The sequence below is a fragment of the Lipophrys pholis genome (genome assembly GCF_963383615.2).
Source record: "Lipophrys pholis genome assembly, chromosome: 2".
Classification (NCBI taxonomy): domain Eukaryota; kingdom Metazoa; phylum Chordata; class Actinopteri; order Blenniiformes; family Blenniidae; genus Lipophrys; species Lipophrys pholis.
Window position 1 is genome coordinate 11,594,774 of NC_137636.1, and position 13,887 is coordinate 11,608,660.

The 13,887-nt window shown below is 39.8% G+C and overlaps 2 protein-coding genes across 3 annotated transcripts in view; one reads left to right on the forward strand and one right to left on the reverse strand.

The window, feature by feature from the left end:
* The window catches only part of kif18a (kinesin family member 18A), a 30,061-nt gene extending 17,191 nt beyond the window's left edge, over nucleotides 1-12,870 (reverse strand). For both annotated transcript variants that reach the window (XM_080458536.1, XM_080458535.1), the window contains exons 1-9: nucleotides 12,701-12,870; nucleotides 10,659-11,001; nucleotides 8,876-9,033; nucleotides 8,467-8,571; nucleotides 7,780-7,890; nucleotides 7,315-7,512; nucleotides 3,306-3,482; nucleotides 3,125-3,199; nucleotides 2,877-2,977 (exon numbers count right to left, since the gene is read on the reverse strand). In XM_080458536.1, coding sequence (XP_080314662.1) covers nucleotides 2,877-2,977; nucleotides 3,125-3,199; nucleotides 3,306-3,482; nucleotides 7,315-7,512; nucleotides 7,780-7,890; nucleotides 8,467-8,571; nucleotides 8,876-9,033; nucleotides 10,659-10,971 — 1,238 coding nt within the window. In that variant the 5' untranslated portion in view covers nucleotides 10,972-11,001; nucleotides 12,701-12,870. The remainder of the gene's footprint in view (nucleotides 1-2,876; nucleotides 2,978-3,124; nucleotides 3,200-3,305; nucleotides 3,483-7,314; nucleotides 7,513-7,779; nucleotides 7,891-8,466; nucleotides 8,572-8,875; nucleotides 9,034-10,658; nucleotides 11,002-12,700) is intronic.
* Nucleotides 12,871-12,928: 58 nt separating this feature from the next.
* mettl15 (methyltransferase 15, mitochondrial 12S rRNA N4-cytidine) overlaps nucleotides 12,929-13,887 on the forward strand; it is a 51,929-nt gene continuing 50,970 nt past the window's right edge. The window contains exon 1 of the mRNA XM_080491830.1: nucleotides 12,929-12,958. The gene's annotated coding sequence lies outside the window, so the exon portion shown is untranslated. The remainder of the gene's footprint in view (nucleotides 12,959-13,887) is intronic.

Sequence of the window (13,887 nt, forward strand, 5' to 3'; positions counted from 1 at the left end):
TGATGTATATACATATTCCTGGAATAGAGTTGAGGTGATACCCAGATTGGATGCAAGTGGCTGTCTATTTGAGTTAAAGCAAGAGGAGAGACATGAGAGGCATGCAGGTAAATAAGGCTGGAGAGCTGTCGCTGAAATGTGACTGCACTCTTCAATGTAACTCCAGTGACGTAGGAGACGTCGTGGCCTTGCTAGACTGCTGAATTTTTAATAGTGTGAGAAGCGTGCAGCTTCTATTCAGAGCCTCTCACTGTGCGAGTTGTGAATTCTGATGCCAGTGAATGAAGTGTGTGGGAGTGAGACTCATTCAGCTTTTCCTTGTCCCCCCGCCCCCAACCCAAATACCCTGACAGATGCCACTGCATGCCTTAAAGACCACCGGATAGGATGTGGCTGAAGTGATTTAAGGAAAATATAAAAAATTGGAAATTCCGATTAAATCACAAAAGGCTAGTCGAGGCCTGGCTGTCCTCATTATTATTTGACATCCACCTTTAAGTAAGAATGTGACAGTCATACAAACTATAGCAGCTTCACCAAGCCCAGGATTTGCTGTACTTATGGGTATGTATAGCATTTCACGGCAGATCAAAAAGGAAAATCTGAATTCCCTCAATGATGCGTTTTCATTCTGAATGCAAAATCATCAGCGCCGATGAACAAATAACATTATGCGTGTAAGTAGCAGCAATGAATGCAACCTCAAACTAAAATATCAGGCTGTATAGTGAGAATGTCCCTGGTTCGAATACAGGTTGGTCTTGTGTGGTTCACCCTGTGACGAGATGGCGACCTGTCCCAGGTGTACCTTGCCTGCACATATACTCACTGAGATTGGTCTCTGCACCCCACAAATCTATGTGGGTAAAATCTGTAAATAAGATGGACAGAGGAACTGAAAAGTGATTCTCTCCACCCAGAATTTTTTTGAAAGTTCAATTAATTACTTTTTAACATTGTTAGTGTTATCGACCAAGTACAACTCAGGAAGTAAATGCATATTAAAATAATGTATTGCAGAGTTTGAAATCTTTCTTTTGTAAATAGAATGAATTTTAGTGGTAATTCAAAGGTATAACCACAAATATTATGAAATGCCATCTGGAGGCTGCAATCATATTTTATTTTTTCATATTGTCAAATACTACTTTATACGTCTCAGTTATGGAGAGAACAGTGAGTCACTTTGATGGAATGGAGGGGATGATCTGCATTAATGCAACTTGTTCGACCTAAAAGTGCAGCATGAGGTCCCCATCAAGAACTACTTGGATTCCATGAAATAAGAATTTTCCAGGAGGCCTGAGAACCTCATTCATAGAACAGTGTTTAATGGGCGGTAAACAAAGTACTTTGCAAACGAAAACAAAATTAAAAACTAAATCTAAGAGGTGGGCATAACACCAAGTCACCAAGGAATTGATCAAGCCTTACATTAACAATTTAATAGCCATGTATAATTGTCACTTCAGACAATTAGTTTTTTGGGAGATTCTCTGCAGGTTGCTTGTCACAAAGTCCACTAATGTGCTGCGTAATGAGTATATGCACACGGCAGCACAAGCACATAAACAAACAGCAGCTGGCAGCTTCAACTAATGATACCCACACTGACATTGTGTTTTGTAGTTTGCAGAAGTGCTACGGGCAAAAAAAAAGGTTGCGTTGCTTCTATTTTAGCAACATTTTTCATGCATGACACCTTGAAAGTGCTGCTCCTGGTTAAAAACTACATTTGAACTTGGGGATTATGTATATGGAGTGTAGAAGAGCTAAATAAACACTTTTCACCATCACCGCTGCACCGTCATTATAAGTCACAATTAAAAACACTCCAAACAAACCCTTTTTATGCCCCTCAAACCATAAGCACAAAGTATTTGGAGATCCCAGGATTTTTTTTAACCTCAGCTTTTGTTTTGTAGCTCAGCTAACTTAATGAAGCGTGACCTTCAACAGCAAAGCTATGTCTGAAAGCAAATGCTGGGGAACTACAAAACTGAAGCCACCACTTGCTATTAAATAATATTGTTAAACTAATTTAATGGAGTTTCATTCGACGATGGTGACCACATACATGGTGAAATTATAACGAAATTGAGACAGAACGTATTTTCCCCTCATGGTGTTGCTGGGTATCCTGCTCAAGTATAATGATACAGACATTACACCTTTACACTTTACTGAAGATCAAGCTGAGGAGAATGTGCCATTGATGCCTTCAATGCAGGCAAGCCCAGCGTTGGACACCCAGAAGCCCACCCTGAGGCACACCCAGAGTTATGGGGATTATACATCCCATTCAGTCCAGAGATGCCCTGAGAAGCTCCAAAAAGATCTGGGGAAATTCGACAGAGAGGATACTGTCTACTAACTGTTCCGCAATAAATGGAAGTGAAAGCATGTTGATTATTTTGCAAGTACATAAATCTGCTTAATAGGTAAATGAGAGTTGCAATTCATAGCTGAAAGTCTGCAGATACTTTAATACATTTCTTTGTGCGAACGAAATATTGGACCACCACAGAATGATTTGCCACCTACTATATATTTTGAGTCAGCATCTTTACCAAGAATCATTACCTTAAATGATTCATATTTTGGTGATTTCAAAAAAAAAAAAAAAGCTAAGACTTCTTGCCCAAATTACAGAGCCTGAGACCGCCCATCATGAATCGATATGGAGCCAAAGCAACAAGAACCACAGCATTCGCTTCACAACACAACACAATACATCAGTAAACGCAGGTTACATGTTCTGAGACTGAATGAGTGTCACAATTGAAATTAGACAGTGGACAATAAAAAAGGTTTATGACAAAAAGCTACAACTAACTTGCTGTAAGACTCTAAATCCTGCTCATGTACATGCTTACCTTTTGAACTCTGCTTGTTTCTGGGAAGAAATCAAGTTAAAAGCATCTGGCGTGTTGTTCTTCGCCTCGTGTTCTTTCAATTTTTGTTTTAACTGGAGAATCTTTACAGAAGGGAAAAAAGAAAAATATCAGTCCGACATAAACCAAACATTGGTGAGCAAATGCTGAAGGCCAAACATTTTAGAAAAAAAAAAAAGGAACTACAGGACAGTCAATTTGTGGTTTCTATTTGTGTTGTTTTACGATACCTCCTGCCGCTGCTTCTCACATATGACCGCATATTGGCCAATGTGACTGTCCAGACTGACGACATTACTCTTCAGCTAAAAAGCAAAAGCATTGAGATAGAATTAGTTGTTTGAAAACATTTTACATAATGGCCATGAGATTACATTAATCACAAAACAATATGATGGGTTTGTTACTCACCGACGTCTTAATTTCCTTGGCTCTGTTGGCATACTTAAGTGTGTTTTGGGTGTCATCGTAAGACTGTAATGAGGGGCTGACATTGGCAATCATGACCGTCCTGCAGTTGCCTCCCAAAGAGTCCTTCAGTATCCTCGTCAGCTTGCTGTCCCTGTATGGTATGTGAGTTTTCTTACTCTGAAACAGACGAAACATTTACGATCAGTCCAAAAATTGGTTTTGGATTCCCTTAAAGCATACACAGACAAGCAACTTGGACAACATTAAAAAAAAAATTCTTGAGGTTTCAGTGGACTTGGCAAGTTCATCCAATGAAAGTTTTAAACTAACAAATACAGGATCACAAAATTGGCAACTTGTGACAAAACAAAACATGAATCAAGATAAAAAAAACAACCTGGAAAAGAATGCTTCTGCTGCAGTATGTAGAGGAGCAACCGCAAATGTGAGTAGTGCCTTAACATGCATTCTCCATCTGGACGTGCTCCACAAGAGAAGCTTAGTAACATTACACTGTTTGGTGGGGACCAATAAACCTAACCGGGAACAAAATTCAGTGTGGAGCGTTCATTCAAGAGCTGAGGTCTCTCTGCAGCTGGTCGGTGAACAGAGCTCAGCCGCCAATAGTGGCATTAGATAAACTACAGCTGCTTAGGTGAGTCACAATCTCGTGGGCATTGGGATTGCAGAAAGTCACATTAAAGATAAGTTTGCAAAGGAGTGAAAAATGATCTCTTTTGGGGATCACAGTTATGCCTGCACTTCTCCCTGGAAAAACCCTAAGTCTACATCTGGATTCAAAGATCTTAGCTGTAGTTCATGTCAGGTCCGGGGAGTGTCAGGGTAACTGTGCCATTTGGGAAAGTCGCCATTTTAACGAGGACACACATTCAAAGCTATGTCAGAGACATAATCTGAAAGTAAATAACCATAATAGGCAAACTGAAGCTCTGTTTGTTTGGACTTCATTACTGTGATCCATTGTGATGAATCTGTCAAAGATTCAGAATGAGATGATCTCTCCTGCCTAAAGGTGAATGGACGGGCCTGTACTTGTGTAAATCAGAGGTGGGTAATGCAGCTACAAATCATTAGTAACAGTTCCAGATGGTTTTCTTTAAACTCGTCGTCCACCTCGAAGGCAAAAACAACCGGAGAGTTCAGTAAATCTTCGACTCAAAAATCTTTCAGCTGGCAAACAAAAGTAAGGCTGGGACACATGATTCACCCAACTGTTTTTTTTTTTTTTTTTTCTTTTCAACTGCTGGAGTTACATGTGTACCAAACATAAAGCTCATTGCTACCATATTAAAGCATCCGCCATCCTGCCGCTGTGAGGTATTTTACGGTGAATAAGGCAGAAGTTTTGTCCTTAACTGACTGTGAACTCACAGCACCATGGTGACACGACCAGCAATGCTTTCTGTTTAATTATTATCACCTAAGACCAGAATTAAATTCTACTGGACACATCTCTCTGCTCATAAGACAACTACATGAACATAAAATAGCAATTAGCACAAAGGTCATAAATGCTACTCATTAACAGTGTGTAACAGTAATTTTAGAGCTTGGAGATCCAATTCGCAGAATTATTTCAAAACAATTAACCCAAGAGAAGGCAGCACGGAAAGTTTGCTGCTTACTCATAGCTGCAAGGAACATGACCGCATCTAAAAAATGTTAACCACATGACAGCATTTCCAAAAAGCTCAGCTTTCTCTTTCTACGCTGTTGAGCACGATTGGCAATATCGCATGTAGCCATGTTTAACGACTGGTCCAGAAAGCCCCTTTCATGGGCAGGAAACACTGGCCTTGTGTGGAAGGAGGCCAAGAACTGGTGTGTCGTCAAATGTTTCTGCATTAGTTTGAACATTGCCGAAGGCAAACAACTTACAACAAAAACCTCTGTGCGGCAAAGCATGAAGATGACACACTGAACTGCTCAAACAGACGTAGCAGACATTCTTCTCACTCGAACGAATGGCATGTCAGCCCAGACACAAGTGGGGACATTCTTTCCTGTAAACAACAGTCACAACATGGATTCCTTGTCTGCCGGCAGTAAACACTGGAGCACGAATAATCACTGGGAAAGAAATGGTGGGTATTGTAGACCCAGTTGACCAAACTATGAGCCAATGACTGCGACACTCAAATATTAGTGGTCAGGTTCCAACACCTACTGGACGGTTACCATCAACGAACACGGCTTTACCCAAAGAAAGAGGTAACCTGTGGAAGAGGGATCAAATTTCAACATGGCCGTGTGTACTTGCACAGCACTTCCTAAATGCATGTGGCCTGCTTGCGCCTCATCCCTTGAGACTGGTGTGTAAAATGAGAAGACTGCTTGACAGGTTAATGTATGCAACTAGAATGAAGTAATACCCAAATACTCAGTTGAGTCTCCACTTCCCAGGCTCTCCGTTTCATATGGAGGCTCTTGGTCAACTTCATCTACCTACCGCCATAATATTCTAAAGAACGTCAAGCAAATTATATCAATACATGTCAACTATTTGCGACCATGAACCCAATACGAACCAAAACATTTCACCATAGTTGATTACTAAAATTCACTCTATTTGGCCATAAAACCAGCAAATACATATAGACACATCTATATAATTAATGTCTTCAACACGATATAACATCTGCAGTTGAGGGTGATGAGCTTGGACAGTAGTAAAAAATAAAAATATATGTGGGAAAATATACGTTTCCAATAGTGCTGTCAACATTTTTTAATCAGTTATCAGGATTAAATATAACATTTTTAATGTCAATTAATTGTGTTGCATTTTGATGAGCAAACACTCAAGAAGGGATTATATATGCACTTAAGGTGTTTATTAAACACCTTTCACAGTTTCTGTAAATAAAAAAACCCTTCTCTTTTTCAAGAGAAAGATTTATCGACATTAACGTACTCCATTACGCCCCTTTTCAGCCAGCTACAAAGACCAACTTGTGGACATTGTCTGAAAGGAGAGTTGACCCGCTTCTTATTTACAATGTTGGCTTCAACTGAGTCAAACAGTCAGCACAATCACCGACTGTTGCATTAACGTGGTATTTTAAGATGGAAATACTTTAGTGAAAAGAAAACTCCTTCCTGCAGTGTGCATAATACTTTGTCGGGCGACTATTTCATTTTGGGTTTTTTGGGACTCAAATTTCCCATCAAGGACGTCAATGTGCCGTTTAGCATCTTCCATGTTGAGTTGGTTCTGTGATGGATCAACTGCCCATTTGCGCATGCGTGATGGTAAGTCTACTTAAACAAACTGCTGGAAATGTGTTGCCAGACACGCTTCAGGGATCTTGAGTCCTTCTGTGCTACAGGTGGGTTAATGTTAATGAACACCTTTAATCAGATTAATCTGCGTTAATGCATTAATTTTGGCAGCCCTAATTTCCAAGGAAATTGTCTTCATTTAAAGTTTCTTCTTAGTCTGACAGAAGCTGTGATGTGTGTCTCTCTCTCTATGGTAAGACAGAAATACTTTCTGAGTATTCATAATTTTAGATTCAGATAATTACAATAGTGAGCAGACAACACTAATTTCACTGTTATGTTTTCGTGAAGAGATCACCAACTTTAACTACCAGCTGCCATGGAGATGTTTCAGAGATTGCGCCATAAAAACACCATTTAATATTCAGGGAGACTACGTTCCCACTGTCTAGTTCTCATGTTTTGCCCCCGATTACTAGAAAAAAAACATAAGGCTTTCTGAGAATCTGTGGGCACCTGGGGCAGGGCGATCTTGGGAAATGGGAAGTGTTTGTGACATAGATTGATGCTGTAATGTGAAATTGACATGGATGCAAAATCCATTCTTAACAACATAAACTGATATAACTTTGATCTGATTCATTTGGGTTCTATTTCCATCTCAATTCATCTTATTATGCAGTGAGTAACTCATCTAAATTAATCTAAATCACTCTGCTACTGTAGGACCAAGATACATAGTACACATAAAGTAAAGAAAACTCACCTTTGGGTCAGCAAGAGTATTTATAACATTTCCTAGTGCGAGGAGGGAGCGGTTGATGTTAGCGCCTTCACGTAGGCGTGCCCCTTTAGCGTTGGTGGCGCTGGCTCTCTCGGAGCCAGCCAAGTCAATCAGGCTCATTTTGGCAATGCAGACATTTGGATTGAGACTCGCAGTTTTGTCCTGCTGCCTCAAATATATCTAGAGAAAAGAACATAAAGCTGTCAAGAGCCAAACTGTGATGCATTGCAGCCAAATGAGATTCTACTTATTACATATTTACTCAAGGAAAAGCTTGTAGGTAAGTACCCGCCTACTCGAAATTGATAAGTGTAAATATTGACTTAGCTTTTATGTTTATGCATATTCTTTTGTAGGATGAATTGTATTTGTATGCTGATGTCGGCATGAACTTATTACAGTGCAGCACAGTTGTCCAGTGGGAATTATCAATGAAGAATGGAATACCTGAAATACAGCATGGGATCGAGAAGATGTGGCGTTCATTTCAGTGGGATGCTGGGTCCTGTTACGATTGCCAGAATCTAAAGCCTCAAGGATGTGCTCCGCAGATTTGGGCTAAAAAAAAAAAAAAAAAAAAGGGAAAAGAACATGTGTGGTAGTGGTTGAAACAGTACAAAAACTCAATTTGAAACTGCCAGTGAATGAGAACACCACAGAAACTCAACAGTTACCCTCAGAATGCAGAGTATCCTTTAAAGGTAAACTCGTTTTATTTAAAAAAGAAAACTTAAGGAGCTGTTTCACAAGAAGACAAAAAATTGGAATTGCATCATTTTGTGCACACAATTATAGAAACTAAAAGCACTCATGTCAATTAAGTACGGGAAAATTATATATTTTCCAGTTTTTCTCAGATTCCTGTCATTTCAGCATACAAGGGCATGAACAATTCTCAATAGCAGTGCAGTTCTGAAATCAATTGTCTTGCAATTTATTTTTATAAGACCCTGTAAAAAAAACCAAAAAAAACAACAACTTTGGGATAAAAAAAACAAACAAACATTGCCATCCAATTTGCAGAAACAAGTGAGGGCAACTTAAATTAGACCCTGTACAATAAATTAAAAGCAATGACACCCGTATATTGCACAACAATAAAAAGGACATTTATGGCTCAAATGTGTTACTAACCTTATGCAGTGTGAGGCCCTGAACAACTACTCCTTTAGAACCGTCTTCTCTGACAGCAAGAGGGCTGGTATTGGTCAACAAGTCTCTGATTTGTTCATTGTAAACCTGTGAACAAACAGCAGGTATAGCAGTCAGCAGCAGCAAAACCATTAAAAGCATCCCATAAACAAAAAGTACGACTGGGTTAAAGCTGTTTGAAATACATGAGATGACACCAAGAAAGCTCTGAAGTTACGATCAAAGTGAACACGAATGAGCAAATGCTGTCATGCACTGAGAAGAGCCAGAAATGCAGGTTATACATAAACATGACACTGCAAAAGTATGAAAATCACAAGAAACAAGTTTGGCATTAATACTGAGATTGAGGAAAGCAAAGTGAAAAAACTAGTAATATTTATCTGGTCACCTCAAGATATGAGAATGCAACTGCAAACTCTTTCTCGTCCTTGACATCATCCATCCGCTTGAACAGCTCTTTCATTGTGCGATACATGACCCCGGGGTCATCTTGTGAGCCTAACATGGTGTGTGTCTTTCCTGCTCCAGTCGCTCCGTAGGCAAACACTGAAACCAGACAAGAAATTACCAAAAGGAAAAAGTGTAAAAACAATAATGTTCATCACAACAAATACAACAAAGACCTTTCTTTGGAAAAGGCATCGCTTTAAATATGTAAATAACTAGCTAAGCAAATATAAGACAACATATATTTAACATATTTGAGAACGTCTCCCTTTCTTCCTGAACTTACACAGTAAAATTTATGAGATTCAAAGAATGTATGAATATATACACTGAGATAGGTGCATGTACTGTTGTTCTGCATAACGGTTGCTTTGGTAACGAACCTCTTCCTTACCAACTATGAACTGTACACGTAAAACTGGTGCAAGACACTACATGAGCATTTCTCGATCTATATCGACCTAATAGTGTGTCATATTGAGGGTTTTATTCCCCTTTGCATATAATAGTACATCATATTGTACAAACAATTGTGCTCAATATTTTTAATCTATTTTATATAACCACGGAAACCTCAGTGAGATTAAAAATCACTTTTACAAGAGTGTCCTGGTCAAGATCAGCAGCAACACATTCCAACAAATACTGTGTCAAAAGTGTGAAGACAATATCATCTAGAAATCTCGTGACTAGATTATGAAGTTTAAAGTTTCTAAAGCTGTAAATCCTTAAATGTGTGTGGTCAGTAAAGTCATTTAGCACATTTTATGACAGAAGTGACACATATTTTATGCATAAACAGATATTTACACTACGATGACACTCTCGGATTGAAATTGGGGGGTGGGTGACCTAAAACGACCAAAAGAAACCAAAAGCTCGCAAATCCTTTTGAATGAGTCAAGTTGTTGACAATCAAAAGGTTCTTGGTGCTCCCTGGTTGCACATTGTGTCAAGTCTTGACCTCGAGTGTGAGAGAGTGTGTGTGTGTGCGTGTGTGTGTGCGCGCGCAGGGGGGTACTTGGTTCAAATTCTGGTTGTGGTGGCAAATGCATCTAGTGTAAATTGTAGCCAAGTACAAGTTGGAATGACTTGCTGAGTCCCCCGTGAAAAGGAGGCGCTGAGTAGACTCTTACACTGAATCAAATGCAATTCTAAAATGTTTGGTGAAGTAACCAATTTCAATTTAAACGTAGTCGGTTGTAAAACCAGCAGTCTGTGTTAGACGTTGCTCCAATTGATGTCATCTGGCAGTAAAACATACATTTATAAACGTCTCCGCTCATTTAATAACAGTGAGGATAGGCTGTGGTGATCAAGCAAGTTGCACGTAGTGTGCCACAGCTAGGGTCTGATGTTATAGCTCATTCTGATAGACAATACAAGATAATAGAACTGAAATCACTGTATAGCACAACCACAAAGAAGTAATTTCTACTGAAAGTATATTTCATTATCAAAACAACATGTCATTTGTTTTAAAGGACTGTAGAGATTACTGGAATAAATTATAGGATGTGTGGAAAGGTTACCTGGCAGCGCTGTGATGTCAATACTGCAGCTATAGTATATAAAATCTACTAAAAGCCACTTTTACTGTTGTAAACAATATTGACATTCATCACATATTATACATTTGTAAAATTGACACAAGGAAGCATCTGTAGGAAGTTCTGTCCTGTGATCATGCCGACACGTTTTGATGGGTTATAGTCATTAGTTACCTGTGCAGTTGAATCCATTCATGAGGCCATCCAGCACGACCTTTGTGGTATTTTCAAAAATGTCAACCTGAGTGGAGTTCTCATCAAAGACGTGATCAAAAACAAACTTCATGTCTTTGTTTGCCCTTTTGTTGAGGTTTCTGTTCCGTACTCTCCGTGACCCAAAACATGATTCCTCTTCCTTGGGGTCAAATATGAGCATGTGACCGTCAACAACCTGGACCACATTTCGAGAGTTTTCACGCTTCTCGCGGTCGTTGATCGGTCTCACCCGAACAACCACCTTCACATGGCTGCACACATCGTTTGCCATTGTGGTCCCTGTGCACGGACTGAGGTGTTGCTGCAAAATACAGACAGACGGAGAAGTGTTAGCAGTATTTCACACATTGCAAATGGTAAATACTGGCAGGTCTGGGAAAATATTCCTTTGAAACAATCACATACATGTAGGTGACATTGAACAAACATTAAAGTGTACCTCTCACGGTCACATGATCATGAAACAAGAGGTATGAATAGACAAGCTTGGGATGAAACTCTTAATTGTGAAAGTATAATTCAAAATTTGTCATTTTAAAGGCTTCATTTGAAAAGCTTCTGCAATTTTCATACATATCTGTTAAGGCTGTCACTGATTTTACTGCATCCCGTCATTGTTGTTTATTTCTAAGTGGCCACAGAAAGATTACTCACTGAGTGTACCAGGCATAGGCCTTCAGTAGAAATTACTTCACTGAAATACATAACAAGTACTACAAAGATACCCACAACAATTAGAAAATCCACAAACAAGATGACCACAGAATCACAAACTTCCGCAAAAACAATGGTTGATGAAAAAGAGATAAAATATCCACAAGGTTAAAAAGTGATGTAAAATTGATAGAAAAGAACAAATCAATGACAACTAAAAACAGAAGGACCTCAAAAAGCATTATTGGGGCTTTTATTTGTGTAGTTCACCGACAGAAAACACACGCAAACCCACACAGAAAGGCCATGCTTGGATTCAAACCCTTGACATTCTTTATGAGGTAAGAGTGCTGACCACTACACCCTTCTCCAATGATGAGAAGAAAACATAGTTAGATGACAGAGCTATCCTAATTCTCTGAAGGAGCATGGGGTAAACAGACTTGGAACCTGGGTTGCACAGTGGGATAGAGATAAGCACCATCTCTTTGCCTCGTTCAAGTCTGGGTCGGGCCTTTCTGTATATTGCATGTTCTCATCGTAACCCCATGAGATTTCTCTCAGAACTCAATGTCCTTCTCACAGTCTAAAAGTCTAATTTAAGATAAATTGGTGTCTCCAAATTACCCCGTAGGTGTGAACCTGAGTGTTTCCTAGTTCGTTGCTCTGTTTTTTTTTTTTTTTACATGGGATGGACTTATGACCTGTACAAGTTGTAAGCCGCTTTCATTAAAAATCCGCTGGGCTCTGCACCAGTTGGATGAAGAATGGATGTGTACTATGAAACCTCTAGCAAGGTGAAATACAAAAAGATTTGAAATGCCAAAAGACAGATGAAATATTCCATCAGAAATCAACAAGGACAACTTGACAGAGAAACAAATCAACTACAAAACACACTATGTTTTTGCGTATGGGATCTGTTGTTTTATTACCCGCATGTAAATATTAATGATAGGACTGGCATCCCATGTTTTAACATGGTAAGTTGAGTGTATACATTTGTTCAGCCTTAAGGAAGTGATTGAAGAGGGTGTGGTTGTTTAACGTTGAGTGCCTGGGTACTGCACAGGTAACAAAATGCTACATCTCACAAAGCACCTATACTACTGCTGCTGGTCGCTCTTTTTACACTGCGATCAATTGTTGGACTACATTTTATAAGTCATAACCTTCAAATCATTATATATATATGGGATAAATAGTCCAACTGAAGCATACATTACGATGACGACGACAAGGCTCGGCTGGCTAACGGCCGCTAGCAAGCTTAGCACACGCCCAGCTCCCAACGGCAAGTTAACTGTTGTCTCGAAAAAACATCGCTTATTTTGGTTCCCCCTTACCTTTACAACAGTCACGGCTATCGTTCATAACCACCGTAATGTTTTCCAGCCACGGAGGTCCGTTTTCGCGTAAAAAAAACTCGTTAGCAATGGCTGAATAGTAGTTTGGAACACGACAAGCGCCAATATTTTCAAACACGAGCCGTGCCGCTAGATCGCAGCTGATTGGAGGAGAGCCGCCGCGTGCTGGGCGGACCGCGGTGACGCGGAAGGCGTGCTACTGCTGCTCAAGGTGGAGCCACGCCGTGCTACACTACGGTAAGCTACAGCTAATTTTCCGGGGGTGTAGACACGATTCTCAGCATCAGTACACCATGTGTGACCGTTCTACATTGGAGCTGGTTGTATTTCTTTCCAGCCTATTGTGTTCAGTCCTTCGACACCCGTGTAGCTGACAGCGCGCCGTCATCCAACATGGTGGCATAGCAACAACATCAACTGCATCGCTCCGCTGTGTTTCTGTTGAGACAGTCACTTCTGATGTCCTTTTAACAAACACACACATAATACGACAATGACGACCGAAGCCATCAGATGTTTCCCAACAGGTGTCAAGCCGAACACATCCGCAGCATGTGTAGGCGTGGGCTTACGTGACGTCCACTCCTGCACGTTTTATACTCCGTGATCTGGTGTTTTTAGCCAGCCTGCTACACACCTAAACTCCATTTTTGTGTGGTTAGTGATTGGACGTCGAGGTTGCCAATGATGCCACGTTTTTGTATACATTAAACTATCATCAGAAAACCTAATATTTGAAAACCTGTTGCTTTGAGGCCAACGTGACCTCTAACTCACATCTAGCTTAGCAGCTAGCCTTCCTTAGCCATGGTGCCCAAACAGGGTGGGGGGGGGGGTGTTACAGACATTCAGGGATTTCTATAATAATATTTGAACGTGTCCCCTCACATGGTCAAAAAGAAATATTATAAGGTAGCAGGAATTAATGCTTTAATGAAGGATGGACATTTTCTTTTCAGGCATTTCTATTGAGATTTGGGAGCATAGAATAGAATAGGATAGAAATACTTTATTATTCCCAGAGGGAAATCCCTTTAAGTATTGCTCCATGCAAAATAGAACATGCAGCTTAAAAGGAAGGAAAGTTGACTATCTAATAAGACAGGATAAAAATGGATTGATTTTAAATATTAATATATGCAAGGCATAAAGGTGACTATTATACA